Here is a 24,119-nt window from a genome sequence, read left to right on the forward strand (position 1 = left end):
TCGCTGCGTGAGGATCTGAGCGGTTTTCAGCCAGCAGAGACGGCAGAAACTGGCAGAGGGACTTTTCTCCATGACAAGTTTACTCCAGCTGTGGCTGAATGATGGAAGTGAAACAACAAATCTCATCGGAAACTCCACTTTCAGGGCCAGGACTTTGAGGAAATGGGATGGCAACTTCAGGCAGTCCTTGTTTGGGGACTTGAGAACCGCTGCAGAGCCTTGTAACACTCTTGGGACCAATTTTCTCCAATAACTGTGTGATAGAGATTTGACAGATGCTGTTTTGGTACTGTGGTCGCTCACATCTCCTTATCACTTTTCCAGCCCAGCTATAGATTCTGTATCCGTTGGACGGAGAACTGATAAGGGCATGTGCATGACATTACCGACATATACTGGAGAGACAACATCTGAGTCAGAGAGCCTTCAGTCCTTCAGTTCATGATTGGTGATCACGCTGTTATTAGTTTTTGTACTTAAGTTGTTTGCTTTTACACTCCAAATAGATTTTTAAAGGGATGACAAGAACTTTAATTTGCTGTTTTTTAAAGATGTGTGAGTTATTAAGAGCATTATAAGTTTTAAAATGTGAACAATTTAAGTGGCTGATCCATGCAAGGTCATAACACTAACATTCAGGTTGAACTGTAATCTATCTTTTGATTTGTTTGTAATCTATCATTAACTGGTCTAAAATCTTTTTTTACCCATGTTGTACATTACATCTAAGAACTGAAAAGTGGAAAGGTTTGTCTTTGCATTTCTGCTGTGCCAAATAAGATGCAGTAGAGGAATATTAATTGAAACACTGAAAATTCCCTTCAGGCAGTTCAGGGCGCACCTTGTTTTAAGTCATGTTTTTCCAAAAATATGACAGAAAGCAGTTATGTGATTTTTTTTGTCAGGTGCAATGTCAGGCAAGATGGTGTATTTCACTAATAAGGGCAGTGCATAGGGCAAGACCAGTGTTTAACACTGTCTGGTTTTAGCCTTCAGTACTGGCCATGAAAATGAAAATACAGTTTTTGAGAGGAAACACCTTATTGTATAAGTCTGTGGGTCTGTGCTGCAGTTGGCTGCATGCAACATTTGAGCGTTTTTTTTGTTTGTTTTTTTTTAATTAGTTCCGATGAAATAAAATTTGGTGAACTTGAGACACCCTGACATGACACAGCATAACCCATTAAAAGTACTGCATGTGTAAACTGAGGATGATGCAACTGGTGTATTGTAATACAAAATTAGGGTGAGTAAGTTCAATATGATGCATGCCAATATACTGACACATTTTTCACACCCACCAACACTCAGTGTTGGCATTTCTAAACTTTTAATTACAGCTCGATGTGTGGATAGTCAACATCAGCTAAGGATAATGAAGATTGAATGCTGGAAAACAAGAATATGCATATTAATGGTAAGTGAATGAAACATAAAATAACATCCAGACAAATTTGTTGATTCATAGGAAAAACTTCATAACTATACTTTTTAAAAGTGGCATGTATAACAGCTGAAAAATGCCATATTGTTTCAAATGCCTGAACTAATTTCCTTTTTATCCACTTATATTTTTAGCAAACTTCATTATACAGAGCTCTGGGATAACTATATTAAATAAAAGAGCTTCCCATGAGGAGCTGGCATCCTATCTTAAGATGCATACTACACTCATACACAAGATGGGGCTGCATTCACCCTTTTCAACACAGCAGCATCTTAAAATGTGCTCATAAAAAAAAAAAGCCCAGATTCACGCACTGGTTCTCTGTATGTCTCTGCAAGCGGGGACATGACTCCAAACAGCTAAGTTGTTGGGTATATTTTTATTCAGTCTTAGCAATCAGTCTTACAAATATATATATAATTGATTCTTTTCATGATTGGATCTCATTATTTAACAACTGTCAGAAGCAATACTGAAAATCAATTCAGTTAGAAATTTATTGTCAAGTTGATCACATTGCTCATAATTAACACAGTTGACTCTCAGCTGAAAGAACATAAGAAACAACGCACCAAAATTACCCCCTTATGATACAACAAACGGCGTCTACTAAGTAAAGACAACCTCACAAAGGAAAACACTGTGTACACTGACAAACATTCTGGATCTACTGGGTGCTTCCTAACTGCTTTCTGCCCCGAGGCGTCCACTCCCTCTCTACACCTGGTGGAGGATCCTCTCTCCTCTGAAGAGCAACAATCATACAACTGCCAGCGCTTAAGGTCACTTCCCTCCCAGCCTTTGTGCTAACACACTTTACCCTTTTTCAACCTGTACACGAACAGGCCCTAATGTGGTATTCCCCTATATATATATATTTTATGACTGCGGTGACTGCAGTGGTAAAATAATCATCTTATAGTGACAACTGTGTTTAGACGTTATGAATAAAACCTGCAGTTTGTAAAGTATTAAAAGTCTCTTGGAATCTATCGCACAAATCACCAGCGCGTTCTCACTCCAAGGTAATCAAATACCGATGCTTTCTCACGGCCCTTGGCGTCTGATACCGACGCACAAGGTACCTTTTAGCGTCAGTATGAGACACATCAGGCTTTCAACTAACTCCAATGTAAACCCATCTACTTCATTATTAGACACCAAGGCTCTGTGACCCATAGGCATTTTAGTATTCTGAATCAATCAATCCCAGATTAAAAACAGCAGATTTAAAACCAAGTATTAGCTCATTTTGAAAAGCATATAGCAGCAGGAGATTATATTATAAAATATGCAGAATATACATGGTATAAAGAGAGCAATACGCTTCATTTCAATTTTCAATCAATTAATTAAACAGTTCAATATTTTATACTTACCAAGTTAAATACTGTTGAGCATATATTATATAATACAACAATTTGCCATGCTGTATTCTCCCATTTAAACAGGGCCGCTGACTCCAGCAATACTAATGTCTGATAAAAGCAAGGCAGGCTATCAAGTTTACGCCAGACCAACCATGGAGGCACTGAGGTCCCACAGCTTCTTGGCTGCAGCGTCATCCTGGGCCTGTGGTGCCGCCGTTTTGGGTGCGCAGTCACTGTGGAGCAAATAACAGAGGAGGACCAGATCAGCAAAAGTCCCATACAGTGTGGTCACAATCTTATCTGACACAGCACAATTACTAATTTATCAACAGACGCTTGTGTAACAAACCATTTACTATATCATAAAACAAACAGCAGATATAATAACAGTAAATGGAAATTCAAGATAATCCACTGAATTATATTTGCAGTCAGTTGAGGTTTACTGCAGATTAGCGGTGTAACGGTACACAAAATTCGGTAGAATTTCAGTACAGTAGAAAAAAAAAAAGAAAGGTTGAAAATAACATTTTGACAATAACTGTTTGGGTCACGGAGCGTATTCTTCGTACGACAGCATGCACCAAACCATGACATCCGTTCCGTGACGGTTCAGGATGAATACACGGACCGTTACACCCGTACTGCAGATGTACTTGCCTGTAGTAGAGGCCGCTGACATTTGCCAGGCTCTCGTCCACAGCGCAGTAGATGGTGGTCTGAGCTCCTTCCCAGGGACTTTTGATCAGCATTATTAAGGGCATGGCTATAATCCTCTTCCACAGGGCTAAGGTAGGGAAGAAGTGGCGGCCTAACTCAGTGCGGATAACTCCAGGGTGAAGACTGTACACCGTCACACCAGTGCCTTATGAGAGGAAGCCATCAAATCAGGAGTTATTACCAATACATGAAACACTGTAAGACAGCATCATGAGATACAGAGATTTACACTACATTACACTTTATATGAGTTTAAGAAACATTAAAATGGGACAATGTGAGGTGGTTCCCCCCCATCATCTTTTATCTTACAATATAATTCTCATTTTTTTAAATAACAACGCAGAATTACAGGGGTGTATTTTACACTACCTTGCAGTCTTTTAGCCAGTTCTTTGCCAAAGAGCACATTCGCCAGCTTGCTTTGGCGGTAGCTCTCCTCACGTTTGTAGTCTTTATCGAGGTTGATGTCATCAAAGTGTATACGACCTGCAAGAAACAACTCAACGTAGTCTCAATGAAGTCCTGAGAAATGACACTTAAACATCCAGGAACAAACATGTAGCTTGGATCTAGCATAACTGTGACCATATGTAAACATCTCAGTCTCAATGAATTCTTTGTTTTGTTAAATGAAAGGGGGGAAATGCAGTTTCCCCTACAACACCAACAGTCAAAAAAATAAATATAAAGTAAATATAAGCTTTATCTCACTTTAACTGAAGTAAAACATAAGAGATACCATGGCTCTGATGAACTCAAATGAAAACATTCCCTTCACCTTTCTCGTGTGCCAGGCTGGAGACGATGACAACGCGACTTGGAGCCGACTTCTTCAGCAGGTCAAGAAGACAGTTGGTGAGGAGAAAATGTCCCAAGTGGTTGACACCAAACTGCATTTCAAACCCGTCCTCAGTCTGCCACTTGGGACACATCATGATGCCTGATAATCAACACCAAAAAAAAAAACGGAATAAAACTGAGACAATGGGCCTCGTGCAAGAACATTTTCGTATTTTCATCCTAAAACTATTAATTTTTTCTGTGATGTTTGCTCACATCAGTGTTCCAAGTCAGATTCAACAAACTCTCTTAACTGCCTGAACTTGTCATAAATTGCTCATTTCAGCCTGATGAATGCCACCTGTTCATGAGGAGGTGTGCAAGTTTTGTGAGATGTGATCATTAGCATAATCCATGCCCCTAAAATTGCCATATAAGGCTCCATGTTCTGCTCTGTTTGTGGGCAAGTTTCATTCACAAAAAAGCTCCCAAAGAGTAAAAACAGTGCAAAGCTTCAAGTCCTGTCAGTACTGTCAGTAGCAGAGGACCCAAAATAATTAGGAAATATGAATCCAGCTAACATGTCATCAGAACAGCCCTGCACTGTGACAGAATGAAATAAAGAGGGAATGCTTTGACATGGAGTTAGATGCTAAAAAATGTCTTTCTAAAGCAAAGCGCTCTGTGATGGGAGGTGGTCATGTGACAGTCGCTGAGATATTAGACAAGAAAATATTATAGTCTACAGGTGATGTTACACTGTCAGCTGCAAACACGGTGATACTGGGCAAAGACCTGTAAAGAGACACAGAGGCAGCTGTCAGTGAGAGAAGTTTCCAACAACTACTGAAATGTAGACGTTGCTGTGCGAAAATATGGCAATAAAAATCATAAAATCTGAAAAAAAAGTTTGTTTTAGTTATGCATGAGGCCCAATGTACCGAGACAATAGCGCCACCATTTGTTCAAAATTGAGGTCATTTTTTTGGCCTATAAATGTTGAAAGAAGATAACCTGGTCAATTCATCTTCACCATATGAAATATATAGGATTTCTGTTTAATAAATTGAATTTTGATTCAATAAACTGTTTGTCTGTGATCAAAAGTGCTCCATTTTAGACAAGTTGATGTGCCTGTGCATAAGAACAGAAAGAATATTGTTCCTGCAGTGGAGACAAACTGTTATTGCTGCTGAAGAGCCACTGCAAAAATACCTGCATTGTTGATGAGGATGTCCAAGCGTTTCTCGTTCTCCTCAACATCTTTGGCCAGGTCTCTGACAGACTGCAGTGAGGCGAGATCCAGTTTCTTTACCACCACGTTGCCGTTCCCACTCTGCTGCCGGATTGCATCAGCTGCCAGGTGGGCTCTGGTCATGTCCCTGCAGGCTAGGATCACTCTGGCCCCTGGAGAAAAATAAGATCGAGTGTTAATGTAGTTTACAACAGCAACAGTGGAAGTGAAGTAGCAGTCATGGTCATAGTCAAGATCAATTCAAAGACACTCTACTAGTTAATAACAGTGTACTACATCTCAGATCTTTACATTGGCTTTCTGTCTGTCAAAGAATTGATTTTAAAATACTGCTGTTGGTTTATAAAGAAAATGGTTTTGCCGCTACATTATGAATCATCAGATCATCTGGAACAGGTCTGCTTTCTGTCCCCAGAGTCAAAACTAAATATGGAGAAGCAGAGTTCAGCTTTTATGCTCCACATATCTGGAACAAACTCCAAGAAAACTGCAAGTCTGCTACAACTTTCAGTTCTTTTAGATCAAGGCTGTAGATTTTTCTGTTTGCCACTGCCTTTTATTAAATCAAATACTGCACTGTAACTTTTGTTCTTGTATTTTATCTGTCTTATTCTATTTTAGCTTGTTTTCATTTTCTATTCTTAGCTCTTTAATTACTGTTTTTATTTATATTTAAATGTCCTTTTATGGTATGTTTCTTTTGCGCTTTGTCTCGATACTTTTAATGTTTATGAAAAGCATCTTGAATTGACTTGTTGCTGACATGTGCCATATAAATAAACTTGCCTTGCCTTGCCTTACACCAAAAACAACAGCAACTAACGTTATTCACTGAGGGTGGATAAATAACTGTGAGGCCGAGAATCAGGAGAAACCCTTTGGCACATTTTGCATCTGTCACAACAGCAGCAGAAACTGTCCTCTCCTCTCACCTCGCCGGGCCATATCCAAGGCCGTCTCCTTCCCAATGCCGGTGTTGGCTCCTGTGATCAGGACTGTTTTCCCATCCAGCCTGACCTTGCTCCGACACACTCCCCCAGCCAGCCACCTACGCAAGGCCAGCATGCCTGCCCCTGAAAGAAAAAGGAAAATGTTATCACTGTTAACAAAATATTACCAATAATATTAAATGGAGTGTAATATGACTTATTGTTCTTTTGTTATTTGTATCTTATATTTTGTCATTTTAAACTATTTATTTTGTATATATATAATTATACTTAATGTGACAGGAAAAGCAGTCTGTAAAACAAATTCCCTTATACTAGAAGAACTGAACTTCTGCTAAGGAGATTTCAGATATGGTTTGATCTCCAAAATGCATATTAATATTAATGATTGTACATAATTTAAGTATAAAAATAGCCTCTATTTGTTATTATATATGTATTTTTTTTTAACACTAACAGTAACTATTCAAGCAGTTATTTCACTGACAAACCAAGAAGTAACAACACTGAATGCCTGTCATGATGGATATTTACACCACTGACCTAGATAATTGTGCCATGAAGCTCCATATTTACAGTATTTGGTTGACATTGGCACACTGTATTATGGTAAAGTTTAGAGGATTAGTCAATTAATCGATTCGTCGATGACAGAATATAAATACAGGCTGCAGACTGAAAGATGAGCTCAGCAGTGAGTAACGTTATCGAGTCCACTTCACTTGTATTTATATTCCACATAAGAAAATGTGGAAACGAACAAAACATGGCTCACACAATATTAACTATATTGAAAAAATCGATTTACCTGCAAAAAAGGCAACTGTGAGGCCGGTCGAATGCGTCTCTACAAAGTCCCTTATCGCCTCTGCGTAGTTTTGCATATTTTAGGCTGTTAGTTACTGATATTTTAGGCTGTTGGCTACCTATTAGCCAACCTAAATCAATACAGACGTAATTGAAAATATTACCAAAGTTCAAAACCAGCCCGAGGATGATTCTGTGTCATTTATAAGGGAAAAAAACATCAGATACAAGGTACGAGGGTGAGTGCTACATTTTTTGGGACGCAGGGAGCTCTCGCGAGATTTATACAATAACGTTAATCTTAACTTTAGAACCGCACTCGCGAGAGTTCGTCATTCCGGCCCATCCAATCCCAATCCAGCGTGAAGGGAGATGTTTTGCCTTTTTGTGATGACGATTCTGCGTGAACGGAAGTAGGGGCGTGGTGTACACCAGCAGGGATTTTCAGAATGAAACTCTTGTTGTAACGCGTAGGCCCTGGGTTGTCATAGCAACTAATACAGTATATGATATAAGCATTTTGCTTCTGTCAATAATGGAAATTTAATTTAGTCAGGTGAATCAATCTCTCACACAGATTTGGTAATCTAATGTAGGCCCAGTTCTGAGAGCATAGCAGTATATCTGTAGCGTTCACACACCCATACAGAAAGAGACAGAGATGGATTTCCTCATAAATGCTTTTGCTCCTATATTAAATGAGTAGTCAGGAAAAAGACAGAAACTGACAGTTTTCCCATTAATTTATATAACTTTGGCCTATTTATCCTGTCAAATCTGTACTTTTAGATGCACTGTGTTGCATCATGTGGTATTCCTTTATGGATCACCTGATTAAAGCCAGTTAATATGACTACTTAAAACAAAGTTATTTTGAATTAATGAAAACAATTAGCCAAAACATTTGTTTATTTGTTATTCAGGTTTTCTCAGTTTATTAAATCAAAATCATCATACACATTTACAATATACAAATCACCATATTTACACACTAATATGTTCATAACAGTTTATATAAGTACTGAAAATGACAACCATAGATAAAACATTCATTCCAAATCTGTTAATCAAGGTAATAACAGCCATCAAAATGAACATGTGGCATTTATACATTTATATAAAATATATACAATCTTATTTACACTGTTCATATCAATACTAGAACTACAAGAAAATAATCCAAGAAATGAGGATTAAAAAAATAACTTTCTCGAAAACATTTTTTTTACAATAAAAACATATGGCATAAAAACTAATTCACAGGTTTATACAATCTCGTTTCAAAATCTGCCTGTTTTTCGGCCTTGATCAGTTTATATCCCTGCTCCTTTGGACGGCTTTACTCTAATGATAAGGACGTTAGTAGGGTTGTTCAGTGGGACCTGCAGAACATCTTGCACTCCTTCCTCCTCCAGGGGGAGACAGAGGTTCATAGGGTTCTGAAATATTGAAAGTCCACCTCCACTCAAAAATGTGTTTTACTTCATGTTTCTACAGTTGGGTGTTTGAGCTTCACTGTACAGAATGATGTCGGTCTAACAGCCAATAGTGTGGCAGGAGAAAAGGCCTATAGTATTTATCCCAGTTCAACTATATCGTAGTCCACTATGATTTAAATAAATGAATAGATGAAATGGCACTAGCAACACATTGCTCTGGGTTGGTTGGTATTTACTTCACTGCCCTCTGAGGGGTGAACTATAGTCTTTTAATTGTAAATTATAGACTACTACTTTAGGTTTAGCTAAAGGGTTTTTTCATTTCCTTGGCAACAATGTTGACAACTGACATCAGTTTTAGGACCATGATCCTTTGCAGTTAGCCTATGTGTATCTGTTTGTTCTGCTAGTAGTGTTACAGACCTAACTCACTGAAAAGCTCCACTCCTATGGCGGCTTAGATGAAGATGAACAATGTAGACACAGAAGACATAGATTTCCAACCTGGAAGCAAAATGCATGTTAGATCCCCTGCACAACAATTACTACAATGTAGATACTTTGAAGAGACTGGGGCCTTAATGTAGCTCAGCTGAAGGAAAAACAAAGCCATTCACACAATTCACACTGTTTGTGTAAGTATTGAAATAAAAGTATTTTTAACATTTATGTTTTATGTCTGTGCTCATTTGTTCCTATCAGAGACTCATCAATAATGCTTTATAGTTTCCTGAATTCTGATGATTATAAATGCCACATTTGGGTCAGATAGACCTCATCAGTCATTAACTACTTTTCCACTCTTTGCTTTGGTAACAGAGACAGTCTGGCATTACTTTTAAGTTTTTCTTTTTATGTGACATATTCTGAATGGTTTATTCATCATCCAACTTTATGGCAAAAAATACTCACTCTATACTTTAGTCATACATAATAATACATAGGTATTCTCAGGTATTCTCAGAATTCTGAGATTAAAGTCAGAATTCTGACTTTATATTCACAAATACATTTTTCACATTTATTCCATAAGTAATAAATGTAAAGTCTAATAGAAATAACAGTAAGATAAATTAGTAAAATACGAAAGTAAACAACAAGTGAAAAGTGATAATGTACATTATAAAAAGACAGGATTTTTGACGGCACTTTAACACCTGACGGCACTATGTTACCTATTTTAAGTCCATTCCACCCATCCCTATTCCTTTGTGAGGCTTGACTTTGTCAGGGACTTTACAGTTGTTCAATGGCATCTGCTCCTCCTCCAGCGGCATTTGTTCCTCCTCCAGCGGCATTTGTTCCTCCTCCAGCGGCATTTGCTCCTCTTCCAGCGGCCTGTTCCACATCCTCTCTCCTCTCCCTCCCACTACAGGGGGAGACAGAAGTTGGGAGGGTGTATGCGTAGTATGTGCAGAGTTTGACACTAGAACGCTGTTTTCAAAGTGGAAAGTTTCTCTGTGTACATTGATTTTAAGGGGTGGGCCTCTGAGCCAATATTCACTTAACACAAGTGTGATGTGAAAACCTGAAGCCTCCAGTGCACAAACACTGAAATTAGACTTTAAAGTGAAGTAGGAGACATCTTGTGTCCAGCAGTTAAACTTTTGAGATTAAATATATTTGCATATTTATAGATTCTGAAATTTTTAATGAGGGAGAAGGAGTAGATGTAATTTTATGGATTTTAACAAGATAATTTAACTTCTTTTCTGGAAAAAAAATTATCAAACTCAAATTATCATTCAAAGTAGAGCATTTTATAGACATCTTGAAACAATTCTGCTGTTACATTTCAGTCTCGAAAAGTCAAAACAAAGCTTTGGAAATTCAACTGAGGCAGTTAAATTTATTTAGTTGTTTTGAGTTCATAAGCAGTTATTGATTTCCAGAGGAAAGAAAAACTCATTTCAAACCCAAGTAGATATAAATTGTCACTTATCAGTTTAATATTGGAAACTTTATTCTATGCATACATTGAATTGTATGATTACCCAACACATTTCATACTTCTTTGTGTTCAGCTGACCTGCTGTGTCCTTACTAAAAGACTTTCTAATTTATAAAAATAATTGATTAGAATGCATTTAAGCACAGTTTAAGGAAAATAAAGATACTGTCTCTATTCTCTCTATAATTACATATGTCTTGCCAGTAAATTTAATAGGAACAACCATGCTATAGTCTGTTGAATATAAATATTGTTGTTGAGAAAATATTGGAAAATTACAGAACTATCAATCAATCAATCAATCAATCAATTTTTATTTGTATAGCGCCAAATCACAACAAAAGTCATCTCAAGGCACTTTTCACATAGAGCAGGTCAAGACCGTACTCTTTAATTTACAGAGACCCAACAATTCCCCCATGAGCAGCACTTGGCGACAGCAGTAAGGAAAAACTCCCCTTTAACGGGTAGAAAGCTCAAACAGAACCCAGCTCTTGGTGGGCGGCCATCTACTTTGACCAGTTGGGTTGAGAGAGAGAAAGAAAGAGGCAAAATAACAACAATCATAACGACAACAGCAACAGCCAGGGAAGGATGCTAACAGGACTGTGAAGGACCGCGAAGATAACTCCCAGATTCCTTACGGTGGTGCTGGAGGCCAGGGTAATGCCATCCAGAATAGCTATATCATTAGATAATGTGTTAATAAGGTGTTTAAAACTGAAGTTATTGTGCTTTTTTCTGCCTCTTTCCCAGTCAAGAATTATGGAGGCTGTCCTGTCAAAATTAAAGTTTTGACAGGACTTTGGGTGCAAATTCAGGAGGCTCATCTCTGCCAAGTTACCACAGTTACAGTCAAATGAAGCGCACCTGCAGAGCAGCTGCCCACACTAAAGGGATATAGCAGCTACATGAGTCTCATGTTTTACCCGCAAGACTTGTGTTTAAATGCTATTGTTCATCATTTGTGATGTGAAAACGCCAGAGAAATAAATAGCTTGCACCCTGGTGTTAGTTCAGTTATAAAATCCAAACTAAAGGCTAAAGGCCCACCTTTAACACCAGACAAATGGGAACTAAAGAGCAATAAATGCATCAGCAGAAATAGTTGTGATAGTTTAATTCCATAAGACAGTCAAGAACAGAACAGCTACTACAGCCATGATCCAGTGTGATTATTCACAGTCTCTTGACTTCATCCCTTCCTCTCAGTCCACCCCCATTGTAAAAGTAGCTGATGCTTCAGGATCACCTGCCTCCTCATACAGCACCTTGACATTGAGTGAATTCAGTTCACAATCTAACTGGCAAGATTCTTGTGCTTTTTACAGAAATCTGCCTGAACTGGTCAGTAAAAAGCCAGCCAAAACCACATCTTTTCCTTGTAAATTAAACAGCGTCAGTGCTGACCAGCTGCCCCAGTGTGGCAGAGAGTCTACAAAAGAAAACTTGGTGTGGGGTACGACACCCATCAGACGCAGCCACAGATTCACCCAAAAAAGGAGGTTCTGGAAACCTGATAAGCATAAACACCATCTGCTGGCCTCACAGCACCTGACGATCCAGAGAGGGGTTCTAACCTTGGCGTCAAGAGGAAAGACAAACCACAAATGTGACTCAAGTGTTTGTGATGTGACTCAGTGTGATTATGAGGACAATGAAGTAATTGTTCCTCCTACTCCTGCTGCTAAAACACAACCGTGCGTGAAACCCAGAGGAAGGCAGACTGATAATAGCAGCAGTTGCACGTGGGAGGAGCAGCAGGCAGATGGAGTTAATTGTAAAAGAATTGTGTTGGATCAAACTCTCATGTCATCATCAAGAGGTCTGACACAAACAGGATATCGTGTCTTTAGTCAGCCATGTGACAGTGAGGCAGCAGGGTGTGATAAAATCACAACAGTTGAGGAGAATTTGGATGGATCTAATGGTTACCTGCTTGATGATGAGAGCAAGGTATGTGATTGGTCTAGAGATCTGTTTTCTGACTCTCTCACATCATGATTATGATAGGCCCTAAATTTGTGTTGAGTACTGCTACTGCTGCTACTACCACTACTACTCCAACCCTGTGTGGAAGGATCTGGGAATAGAGCACATATATGATAGGAAAAGTCTCACTTCTCCTGTTTTCTGTTATATGCACTAAATCTCTAAGAAAATGTAGACACCTCTTTTAATTTGCAGGTTCAGCTGCACCACAGTTGCTAAAACGGGCATTAAGTCAAGCTTTCAGCCACACAGGCTCCCTTAATAAACATTTACAGTATCCTCAGTGTTGGACCTCACTAATGCTCTTGTAGGTAAATGGGAACAAATCCCTGCAGCCAGGTTCTAAAATAATGTTTAAAGCCTTCTCAAAAATGAGAAGGCTGTTACAGTGGTGGATAAGATGTTCAACAATCATTTATGGGTTTAATTTCTGGGTGTCCACATACTTTTAGAGATATATTTTGAAAATAAGAAACTCCTGCACACTGTCTACTTTTAGATATTTAAAGCTTTTATTGGGAATGTGTCAGAGTAAAAGCTTAATCAGATGAACTTTTGTCTGTTTTGTGTGTGTGTGTGAGTATGAGAGTATGCATATTTATATTCTGGTCAGTAGCCTACTTGTCAAAGTAGCCCCCCTACCTTGCCTGAGACATTTGGACCACACTACTGCATAATGTACACTACTGTAAAATACCCATGATACACAAGGGATTTGTGTTCTAAAGGGTTTCTGCTGCTGTACCCTCACTACCCTCACTCATAGCTGGCATCATTGTGCCAGTGAGATGGAACAAAGCTGGAACTGAACCAGGGAAGTTTGTATTATAATCCCAAGGCCAACAAGACGCTCTGTCACTGAAATACTCTCCACTGTAATTCATATCACTTTGCTCCATGGCACTTCTGTTGGCAGCAGTCCTTAGGCTAACCCACTGTTCTGCTGCTACTCAGTGTGTGTGTGTGTGTGTGTGTGTGTGTGTGTGTGTGTGTGTGTGTGTTTGTGTGTGTGTAGACAGGGGGTGTCAATGTAGCAATGAGCGTGTACAGTGTGATGCCAAAAAGCTAAGAATAGCAGCCTCTAAATATCACGATTACAATGTTCTGGATGTGTGAGTAAAAGAGAGAGCGAGATGTTACATGCGTGGAAATGGAACTGGGACAAGACGTAAACAGCTGGAACCTTGTATTGTATGCATTGCAGAAGCAGGGATGGTATGTAGTCAGCGGGGTATGGTGTGAAATGTATCTACCCAATAGGATGTTACAGCATCCTACTGAGTTCATCTTTTCTATCTGATGTGCACTGTACATTTTTAGCTGTGGAAATCAGACCCGTGACTTTGGAGCACGGGACATGATGATGATTCACTGAGGTCTTGAAGTCAGAAAAGCAATTGAAATCTATCAAGTAAAAGCTCTTGGAATTTAATTTTAATCTCTCTTTACGAGTGTGTGTATGTATGTAAAGGCAATGATTAGAGAAACATTTACAGCAGTTGGTTTCCTTGTTTTTTAGTCACACTAGCAATATGGCTGTAAGGATGGCAATGTCTGTAAGTCCACCACTTTGGTCCTTTGGAAACAAAGAAAGCCATAAAGAAATGAATGAGATGCAATTGTACAGAATAAGTTACATGTCTATATAGTGTGTTCTTGCAGGGCTTCTGCTGACAGAGAGATCATGTTGAATCCACCGTGTGTCTGTGTGTGTGTTTCTGGCTTGTGTAACTGGGCACGTCAGTTTGACCTGCATGCAGCTGCCTGCTGCACTGCAGTCGTTTTGATATTTGGTGTGTGTGCCAGCCAGAGAATTCTGGCATCAGTTGCTCCAATAATAAAAATAGTAAATATAACTACAAATGACAGTTTGGTAATATCAGCCTTGCTGGCTTTTAAATCTATAAGCTACTGCTTATTTATGGATGCATATACAATGACTATAATGACAAAAGCAAATCATTAGTGGCAGACCTGAATGGTCCAAGAGGCAAATTAGAATATGAACGAGTAAACACAGCAAGTACGAATAGCTATTAATTGAGTTTGCTGTTAAACCATAAATGAGAAAGTTTTACATGATTGACATTTTTTTTCAGGAAAGTCTGCCAGGTTTTAATTCAGATTGTGAAAATGCACTTCTCTGATCACTGCAAGAAATGCTTGTTCATAAAAACCGAGCTGCCGCATGTGACCCACATTTGAGCTAGATCACAAGGAGGGTCATGAAGCAAGGCTGAAGTGCAGCATTGACCTGTTCAGACAAAAGCTGTATAGGACTAAAAGATGTATGCTTGTAAGTTTTGTGGTCAAACCCCCACTGAGAATGAAGTCTAAAACTAGTTCTGTGAGCTGCCCAGTGTGCCAACAGTGTTTATTACATCACCAGTATGTGTTGACAGACTGAACATCATACATATGATTCTGCTATTGGAGCCTAAAGGTTTGACCTGAAGGTACTGCTGGAGGAAATGCCCTGGTATCATTAGAATCTGAAAGTCTTGTTCTCTCAAGAGCATGAAAGTGCTTACAAATATAACATTTTAGCCTGAGGGTAGACCAATTAACTCATGAGGTGTCCAATATAAAAAGGGCTAAATTTCATGGTAATATGCCGATAAGATATTTGAGACATCACCAGAAACACCAGTATTTTTCTCTGGAGGCCTTGACTATTCAAAGATGTTCGCTTTGACTTGAAGATGATGTAGAAATCTCAAAGCGTTCAAATGGAAAGGGTTCATCCTCTGGGGGTATGAATATGGTCAGTGCATTTTATAGCAATTAGCAAAGTGGGTACAAGAGGAAATACAAACATCCGAAGAAACACTTTTTAATTTGAGCCTTACAAGACTTTCAGCATTAGCCATTTTTTCTGACTTTTTAAGTATGGTCTATTTAAGTATGAAAATGCTTTGTGACTTACTGTCCCCTTTTAACAAGAAAGTATGAGTCATAAAGTAGAAATGATTGTAAATTGGCCAGTTTGGAGTTGCCCTTAGCCATTAGACATTTTATGAACACAGTACCAGGACGTGATGTGTTTCCAAAAGATGCAGCTGTGTGTTTGTGCGTGTGTGGGTGTGTACGTGAGCTATGTCACCAGGCACCCAGTGAATGGAAACACTCGAAGACTCTGTGTCCATATGTGTGCGGTGCTGACATTATAATTGAGTGCAACTGAATTTTTTAATTTAATTTGATTATTTGTCAGTGAATTTGTTTAATTATTTTACTCAGCATTGTTTCTGGCACCTTGGTTCCACATACGCACAAATGTTTAAATCACAATTATATTACAATTATAGACAGTAATAAGCAAAATTCTGATACTAATCAGTTCTACTCTGGTCCTAAATATCACAACTGAATATAACATTTGCTATGTACAGTATATGTTTTGTAATATACATATTTTATATACATATGATGTACATATTTTGATATACATAGTTTATACTTTTTTTTAGCATGAAAATGATAACTTTTAGTAAGTGCCTAGACTTTTTTTAAATGGTACACGATGTAATGTTGTGTGTTGCAGTAGTATTTCCATTGCACGGTTGCCAGGGAAAATGTCCTACTGCCCTGTGAACAGCAAGAGGTGTGACTGTACTCGAGTAACATTAGAAAGCTGTAGAGATTAAGAGGCGTGACAAGCACATGGTGTGGAAGGGTGGAGAAATGTCTTAGTATGGGGTTGTCAACAAAGCGTCAGCTGGGGGGCGGCACACAGTCCTGACACTGGAGAAGCTTCCCTTTGTAGAATTAAAGCAGATAGAAATGGTTTGGTGCAGAACACTTCTTCAGTGCATCTAGGGGGGATTTTGTGTGACTATAACTAACTAAACTGACAAGTTAAGCCAATTAATGCTATGATGACAGATCCAGTTTGACAGTCATACACTGCTACAGTATGTCAACTGTAGGTTCAGGAGATGTCTAGGGCCCCATAATTTCTGTGTTGTGGAAAACACAGATGGAATTGTGGAATTTGAAATAAAAATGGAATCAACTGTAAAAGGCAGAATATCATGGAATTTGCCAAAATGTGGATGCAATTTATAAAAATCAGAATGAACAGAACAGAAAAAACTATGCTGCGTTACAATATTAATTGAGGAAGACTTGTAATTTGGATTCTTAATTTGAGGGCACAGATTATAATCCATCATAATCTGAAATCGTTTTCCAAACCAAGAGTACAGATTTACACATGAATCTTTTTTTCCTCAGCTGATCCCAGAGGGGCTCCATAGAACCAGATGAAGTGAAGGATGAAGTTGTCATCGAATCGATGACAACTATACTTGTTACTGAAAGTGCAATAAAAGCTTTGCAAGTAAATAGCCAATAAGAGTACTTTATCAAAACATCTGTACAACAAACATAAACATATAGAAAGGCAATGTTTTTAACTGCTTTGACTGAAGCGAATTGTTATGTACAAGCTAACACAAAAGCTTTCTGTAATAGTTTAGCTCAGTATTTTGATGTCAGGAATATTATTTATTTTATCAACATTTTAGATTTGTTTCCAGTGAGATACCATTGAGTTTATATAGTGACTTTGCTAGTGTAAACATTACTGTTGTTGCTCTAGAAAAAATATTAAGTTATATTTAAAGCATAGATCAATTCTAATCCTGTTCTGAATTTATCACTCACAAAAATGTGAAGGATTACTTCAGGCCATGTCTGTTTTACTTCTTCATGCTAATGTCTGAGTGTACTGTGTATTGAGGCACTTTACACATTAACACATTTAAAAAATAGTGCAATGTTGTGTTGCATCATTACAAATTCAATGATATACAAATTAATTTAATTCAATGTATGATTAAATTTTGAATACTTATTGAATTGTTACATTTTTATTCATCCACCACATGATTAGGCCCTTTTTCTTATGACAAAATGTGCTTAAATTGTAAAACACAGAATTCAGGAAAATTAAAACGGAAAACACAGAATTTGGGGAAAAAATAAAACAGAATCTGGAAAAGATTAAAATGGATTTCATAGGTCACTTAATCTCCACAGTTCAAGCTCTGTAAATGCAAATGTTCTTTTCGCCTAAAATGTCATTGAGTAAGACACAGCATCTCTGCCACTCTTTTGTATCTGATCATGACCTCTGACCTCCCTGCTGGCGAAGACATAAAAGGAAGTTATTTTATTATAGGTATGAATGAAATGCTCTTTTTTTCACTCATCTCTTTCATGAGGAGAACTTGGTATTCACAGCATAATTTTGTTATTAAAAAACTGATTTCTATGATACTATCTGCTTTTGATGTGAATAGAAATGTTGGCTCTATTTGCTACAGTTCTGTGGTCTTGTGATCTTGGTACACTGTGGGCTGGTCTCAGTTCCCCTCCATAACAGGCCATGGAGATTTTGACGTTAGACGCCAGCACTCCCTATAAGCACCTGTCCTTCCGCGTCACACCAAGCTTCCAATATGAAAAGCGTGTGATTGTTTTCCGAATGAGACAGTGTGCGTAGATAGTAGCCTGGGAATATATATCCTCCATGAAGGCTCTTTCCTCCATATAACTGCAAGCAAGACCTGTTAGGACAGCTCACACAGGGAACTTTACAGGATAATAGGAATTTATTTCTCCTCTCACATTATAACATGGAGGTAAGAGAGTACTCACTACTACCTGATAAATACAGTATATGTTATAGTATATGTATATAGTATACATAGATATAGTATATGTTCAAGTAGTACTCCTGTAAGGACTATATGGATACTATAACTTTACTTTCACTAAGTTAAAATAATAAGTAACAGTTTGCTCATTATTGACTTTGTTCATATTAGCTGATTGTAAACATTTATTGACAAAAAGGCATATTGATGGAATGCATTTATTTTTATAGTTGATGTGCTAGAAAGTTTTTATAAAAGATTGATTGGCAAGTTAAGAATGTGTCTACATAATTTAAACTTTAGTAGTATAAAATAGAGGTCTGGTTGTGCACTCTTATATGTAATTGAAAGAATGTGAAGCAAGGTGTAGGCCATACTCAGTTGACATAAATAAGGAAATAAATATTAAACCAATAGTTACATACAGTACATTGCCTTGCAAAGTCTAAAAATCTCTTAAAGCTTTGAGTGGGAACCCATGATACAGACTGTAAAGCCATCACAGGAAGCGCCCAAATCTGTTTGCCCCTAATGAAAGTCTTAACACTGAAACAACATATGTTTAAAATAGATTTTATTTGAGCTTCTTTTCAGTGTCATTCCTATGTTTAATTTTGTCATTCGAGCAGATATTACTACTAGTCACTGAGCTCTGTACTCTGCAGGTGGCATTCTGTGCCAAGGAAGTTAGCGGCCATGCAACCTCAATGTTGGCAAGTCTGAGCCTCCAGAGAGAACAAGCTCAGTTCTGTGACTGTGTGGTCAGACAGAGACAGAGTCCAGGTCAGCTCTACCCTGCGCACAGGTGAGCAATTTTAACTGGTTTTATCATTTGCACACAAACACATCAAGTGTGTGTGCTGCAGCTATAAACTAGTTTTTAAAAGTTATTTTATTCCGTTTTATATTTAGGTACATGTATCATGTATATGTGAATAAATGTAATTTTATTTTTTACTTACTTTTGATTTACATAGTCACATGAAATTGTTGTAATATAGTTACTGGGGAACCAAATAGGCATATGTGTGTGACCAACCATGTATAGGTATTTGTGTGTGTGTGTGTGTGTGTGTGTGTGTGTGTGTGCATGTGTGTTTGTTTGTTAACCTACTGTCCCTACACTGAATATCCCCCCACTACCCGTTTTTATGTTAATTCCTGTTTTTATGGTTTCATTTTGAAAATACATGATAATGATCATGTTCTTGCATGTTAATGTTTTTATGAGTATCATATACTGTATATAGCAGCTTCTGCTCTTTGCTTCCCCAGGTGTGTCCTGGCAGCTTCAAGTCCAGTGTTGGCATCCATCTTGTCCTCTACTGGTGCCCTGGTGGAACTGCAGGCCCCATGTCTGTCCGACTCTGTACTGGAACTTCTTTTGGACTACATTTACACAGGGGTTTTGCCATACCCTTGTAGCCAGCGAAAGTATTCCAATCTGCTCAGTGCTGCCCGCCACCTGCAGATGGATGAACTGCAGGAGGCTCTGGAGGCTTGGCAGCAGACTGAGGTGAATGATACAGCTAAACCAAAAGCTTCCACAGGAGCTGAGAAGGAGGGAAGATCTACATGTAGAAGTGGCAACATAAATTGTGCAAACTGCAGTAGTGGAAACAATACAAGCACTTTAAGCAATGCAAGTGTCTGTTGTAGAATATCTGAAAGCACCATCAATACAGTTAATTGCATACAAGTAACTAATTTGATACCTCAGGATTTGGTTCAACATATGCCCTGCAGCAGTGAAGTGCAAGATGTGTCTAGAGTGGATAAAGAGGGGCAAAAGGATCAGTTTCACTCAGCTGGCACTTTAGAACTACAAACTTGGCAGAAGAGCAAAGAAGAGGAGCTTATGGAGGAAAGGAGGAACTTGTATTTACCTTGCACTGATGAGGTGCAGGAGGAAGAGAGGAGACGTGGGGAGCAGACGCAGCAACTGTGTTTGACAGTGAGACATAAAGCAGAGGAGGAGCAAACTAACAGAAAAGAGGAAAATAAAACTAAAAACCACCACTCTCCCCTTCGTCTTCTCTCAACCTCCTTCCTTCCTGTCTGTACATCCCAAAAGGACAGTGGTTCTCCCTCACAGTGCGCTTCCTTGTCCTCATCACCATCCTCTCTGTGCTGCGGGGCAGTGCCTGTCATCTGTCACAGCAGTAGAGCAGCTATGCTCCAGCTGGCAGAGGTGTCTACAATGCCGCCTTATCCAGGATACCAGGCCTCAGCAAGCTCCTGCAGCAGGGCCCCTGTCTCACGATCAACAAGCACAGACAATGACAGCATTGTTGAAGGTATTACCACTAAACACAAAAATCGTTATGGGGCACAGAATCAGGATTACACAAAGAATAAAGACCACTTTGCAACACAGAGTTGGGATTACAAGGTTAGTTCAGATCAATGTACAATACAGGATTTATGCAAATCCAGTACAGTTCAATCTGACGTGCTAAAACAGGATTACAGCAGCAGCAATACAGATCATTTTATAACACAGAATGATGAACATATGGGCGATGGATTATCCCACGTTACAGATCATAATGATCACCATGTCCGTTGTGATTCATTTCAGAGTGATAATAACAAAAAGCGTCATAGGGATGACTCAGTGCTACTTAGTTGTGATGATTTCCCCTCCAAACACCAGCGATTGGAATGTACTTATAGCCATGATGCCTCATTGGCGACTGCAGCAAAGGAGCAGTCCATTCACTCTCAAGATCCGAGAACTTTAGTTACACTTCCTGTAGACGACTCAGACACAGGAAGTGACTCTCTCTTTGAGGATCTCTCCCCCAAGGGAGAAGCGAAAAAGGAACACAGTTACTCTAGCTGGTGTACAGATGAAATAGATGGACAGGACAGCCACTTTAACCTCTATGGACCTAAGACGGATTGGTATCCAAACTCACATAGAGCTGAGAAAATTACCAAAGACACTGCCTCTTGGCAGCATGAAAAGGACTCAGACTACAGCGACACAGCTATGACAGACAAAAGACACAGTGCTGATGTGTGTCTGCCTGCTTCTGCCTCACCAGAATCAAGTTGGGATAATGCCTCAGATTGCCACACTTCCCGGGAACTGGAAAAGATTTCAGACACTGAGATCGCAGAGCCACACATAGCTTTTACAAAGCCTGTGGACAGCAGCATGTCTGACCCTACATACAGTGTTGCGGGGCAGTCATATCATGGACATCTTCATTATCACTGCCTGTCTCAGGAGGACACATATTTCACACACAGAGACTCTGATCACAACCACTCCAACCCCGGCCACCCTGTCCATTTAAATTGTGATCATTCAGACCAATCCAGTGATGAGGATGAGGCTGGGACCTTTGCCAGTCCAGGTCACAGTCGTCAGAGGAAGCACTTTGCCACAGGGACTACAGACCAGGTTCTACTGCTGGACATTAGCAACAAACCTGCAGAGTTGCTAGTGTCCTACAAACACAGACCTGGCGAAGGAGAGAAAGGGGTTGGTAAACAGGACACAAATGGGACTGAGGTTGGGAATAATGATAGAGAGCAACAGAGTGAAACAACATTTGTAGCAGGGGTTGGCAAGGGAGAAATTGGAGTTCAATTTGAGACTGACAGCTTTGATGAGGCTAAGACAAAATTTGGGGTAAGAGAGATAAATATTAAAGAAAGAAAAGCTGTTGGTAAAGATCAAAGCAGGCCAGGGGCTGAGGTTATACATAAAGCTGGCTCTTTGGATATAGAGGAGGTATCCAGTGCTAGAGAGGGTGAAAAAACAAGTACCTTGACAGTCTGCACAACTCCTAGTGTGTCAGACTCTGTGCAAGCCTCCATGTCATCTACCTTGTCTGTCTGCATACCTTCTACCCTTTCAGCCAGCATGCCAACAAATATATCAGCTCATCTGTCAACTCCTGTTCACCACCCTTTCCAGTGCTCTCTATGCGACCGTTCCTTCAGCCAGCGAGGCTCTCTGAATAGACATGTGCGAAGCCACCTTGGCGTACGGCCCTTCCCCTGCCCCCGCTGCCCTATGACCTTTTCACGCCAGTACCGTGTCACAGAGCACATGCGTGTTCATGAGCGCTGTGCCCCTGGGAATGACTTTCAAAAGCACCCTGCCTCTTGAAATTAAGACAATGCAGAGAGGCCACAAAAATTAAATGTATTGTCCAATCATTGAAGGACTATATCACTCAGCTTCTACTGGTTTGTTTACCATAACTCAAGATAAAAAAAACATATATACTTCCATACTTTTCAAAAATATGGAATGAATTTTTGAGATAAAGTTCTGAAATTAATTTCAGAATTCATGGCTGTCTACTTTCTCCAGAAGCCAACAGCAAGAGTTAGCCCTGATAAGAAAGATAGAGGAAAAAGGAAAAAGGCAGAATATATATATGTATAAAACAGAACTATATGTTACCTGCCCAGCACTAAAGAGACGCTAAATAGTTGAAAATTTAACAGCTAAAGAGCCAGATATTTCCTTCAGGAGACAGTGGAGACTTAAGACAGAGCTAAAAAGAGAATAAATATTTAACTGTTACTTATGGTAGAAACATGACTTCAAATGAGTGCTAATGTTGCTCCTTATCTGCTGGATGTGGATTTGGGAACTGTTGGCTAACAAGTTTGCCATATACGAATGAGGCATTATGAATCACTGGCTATAATGCCAGTTTTTGACCAACAGAATTTTTAAAATTTTATGACCAGAAACACCAAAAGTCCCTTCAGCGTGTCTGATGATGCACAGAAATGATGAATGAGGTGTAATAGGACAGATAGTTGTAGGATGGATCAGATATGTTCTCATTTATTCTATGTGGCTGTCAACACTACAACTACTAAAAAAATAACATAACTCAGCTGTGTGTGCAGTTCACTTCCTGTTTTGGTTGTAAAACAGTTTTTTCTTACATTTACGTTTGACTCAATGTTGGTTGCTAAATCTTTGCTAGATCTAAATTTTGACTCCATTCCATTCAGTACACTACAGAGAGTGTATTCAATAGGCACTACATTGTAATTAACCATGGGTTTTCATTCGGCCGACAGTCCTTATGCTATATTATAATTTCATGGGCAACTGATGCTCACAAATTTGTGCACCTGTAGTTTAAAGCAGAAATCCATAACTTTCCATATGTTTCAAATACAGCAAAGATGACAGAGTGTCAACTGTGACATTTGTGAAGTTGTTATTTATGCTATCAAAATGTCACTGATAATGTGAAGTGTTATAGTGTTATATATGTACAGTTACAGGGGTTATATTGCTTATTTAGACCATGTGTAGGAAGTCAAACTCTTTGTTTTCATTAAGTATAATTAATGGAAATATTATAATCAAGTGATAAAAACATAATTCAACACCATTTTCATTCCTTCCTTTATGCATGTCAGTGTTTCCTGAGGACATTCAAATTAGAGATGAATTATGGCTGCTCATTTTGTGACAGTAACAGAGAAACTTAGATCGTCTTTTTGTCTAATGCACAAAGTTTATATAAGATACAATGGGCTCCAGTTTTGTTTAAAACTGAATAATCTCAGACCCAGTTTTCAGATTTTCATGATAACCCTTTTAAATAATTTGAACAAGATATTTGATATTATAAAGAAAGAAAAGCTAGCTACATTTTGTTTACAGCAAACAAACTGAATCTATTGCAGCATATAGAGCTTTTATGTATACATGTTTGTGTTAAGTTATGCTGTGTTCAAAGTGAAAATGTG

The 24,119-nt window shown here is 38.8% G+C and overlaps 2 protein-coding genes across 4 annotated transcripts; one reads left to right on the forward strand and one right to left on the reverse strand.

The window, feature by feature from the left end:
- Positions 1 to 1,807: 1,807 nt before the first annotated feature.
- On the reverse strand, positions 1,808 to 7,617 carry si:ch211-107o10.3 (uncharacterized protein LOC407663 homolog). Of its 2 annotated transcripts, none has more exons than XM_044345874.1 (7): positions 7,334 to 7,617; positions 6,508 to 6,648; positions 5,536 to 5,727; positions 4,319 to 4,480; positions 3,910 to 4,026; positions 3,478 to 3,682; positions 1,808 to 3,050 (listed from the first exon to the last, which is right to left on the reverse strand). In XM_044345874.1, exons 1-7 carry the CDS (start codon positions 7,407 to 7,409, stop codon positions 2,954 to 2,956), a joined length of 990 nt encoding a protein of 329 aa, XP_044201809.1. In that variant the 5' UTR covers positions 7,410 to 7,617; the 3' UTR covers positions 1,808 to 2,953. The 2 variants fall into 2 exon arrangements, with proteins under 2 accessions (XP_044201809.1, XP_044201819.1); XM_044345884.1 differs by having other exon boundaries at positions 7,497 to 7,599.
- Positions 7,618 to 13,835: 6,218 nt separating this feature from the next.
- Positions 13,836 to 23,216, forward strand: LOC122978853. 2 transcript variants are annotated; one of them, XM_044345897.1, is made up of 3 exons: positions 13,836 to 13,929; positions 19,043 to 19,182; positions 19,653 to 23,216. In XM_044345897.1, the coding sequence occupies exons 1-3, from the start codon at positions 13,855 to 13,857 to the stop codon at positions 22,501 to 22,503; spliced, it is 3,066 nt and encodes a 1,021-aa protein (XP_044201832.1). In that variant the 5' UTR covers positions 13,836 to 13,854; the 3' UTR covers positions 22,504 to 23,216. The 2 variants fall into 2 exon arrangements, with proteins under 2 accessions (XP_044201832.1, XP_044201839.1); XM_044345904.1 differs by lacking the exon at positions 13,836 to 13,929 and adding an exon at positions 18,209 to 18,362.
- The last annotated feature ends 903 nt before the right edge of the window (positions 23,217 to 24,119 follow it).

The sequence above is a fragment of the Thunnus albacares genome, chromosome 1 (genome assembly GCF_914725855.1).
Source record: "Thunnus albacares chromosome 1, fThuAlb1.1, whole genome shotgun sequence".
NCBI lineage: Eukaryota > Metazoa > Chordata > Actinopteri > Scombriformes > Scombridae > Thunnus > Thunnus albacares.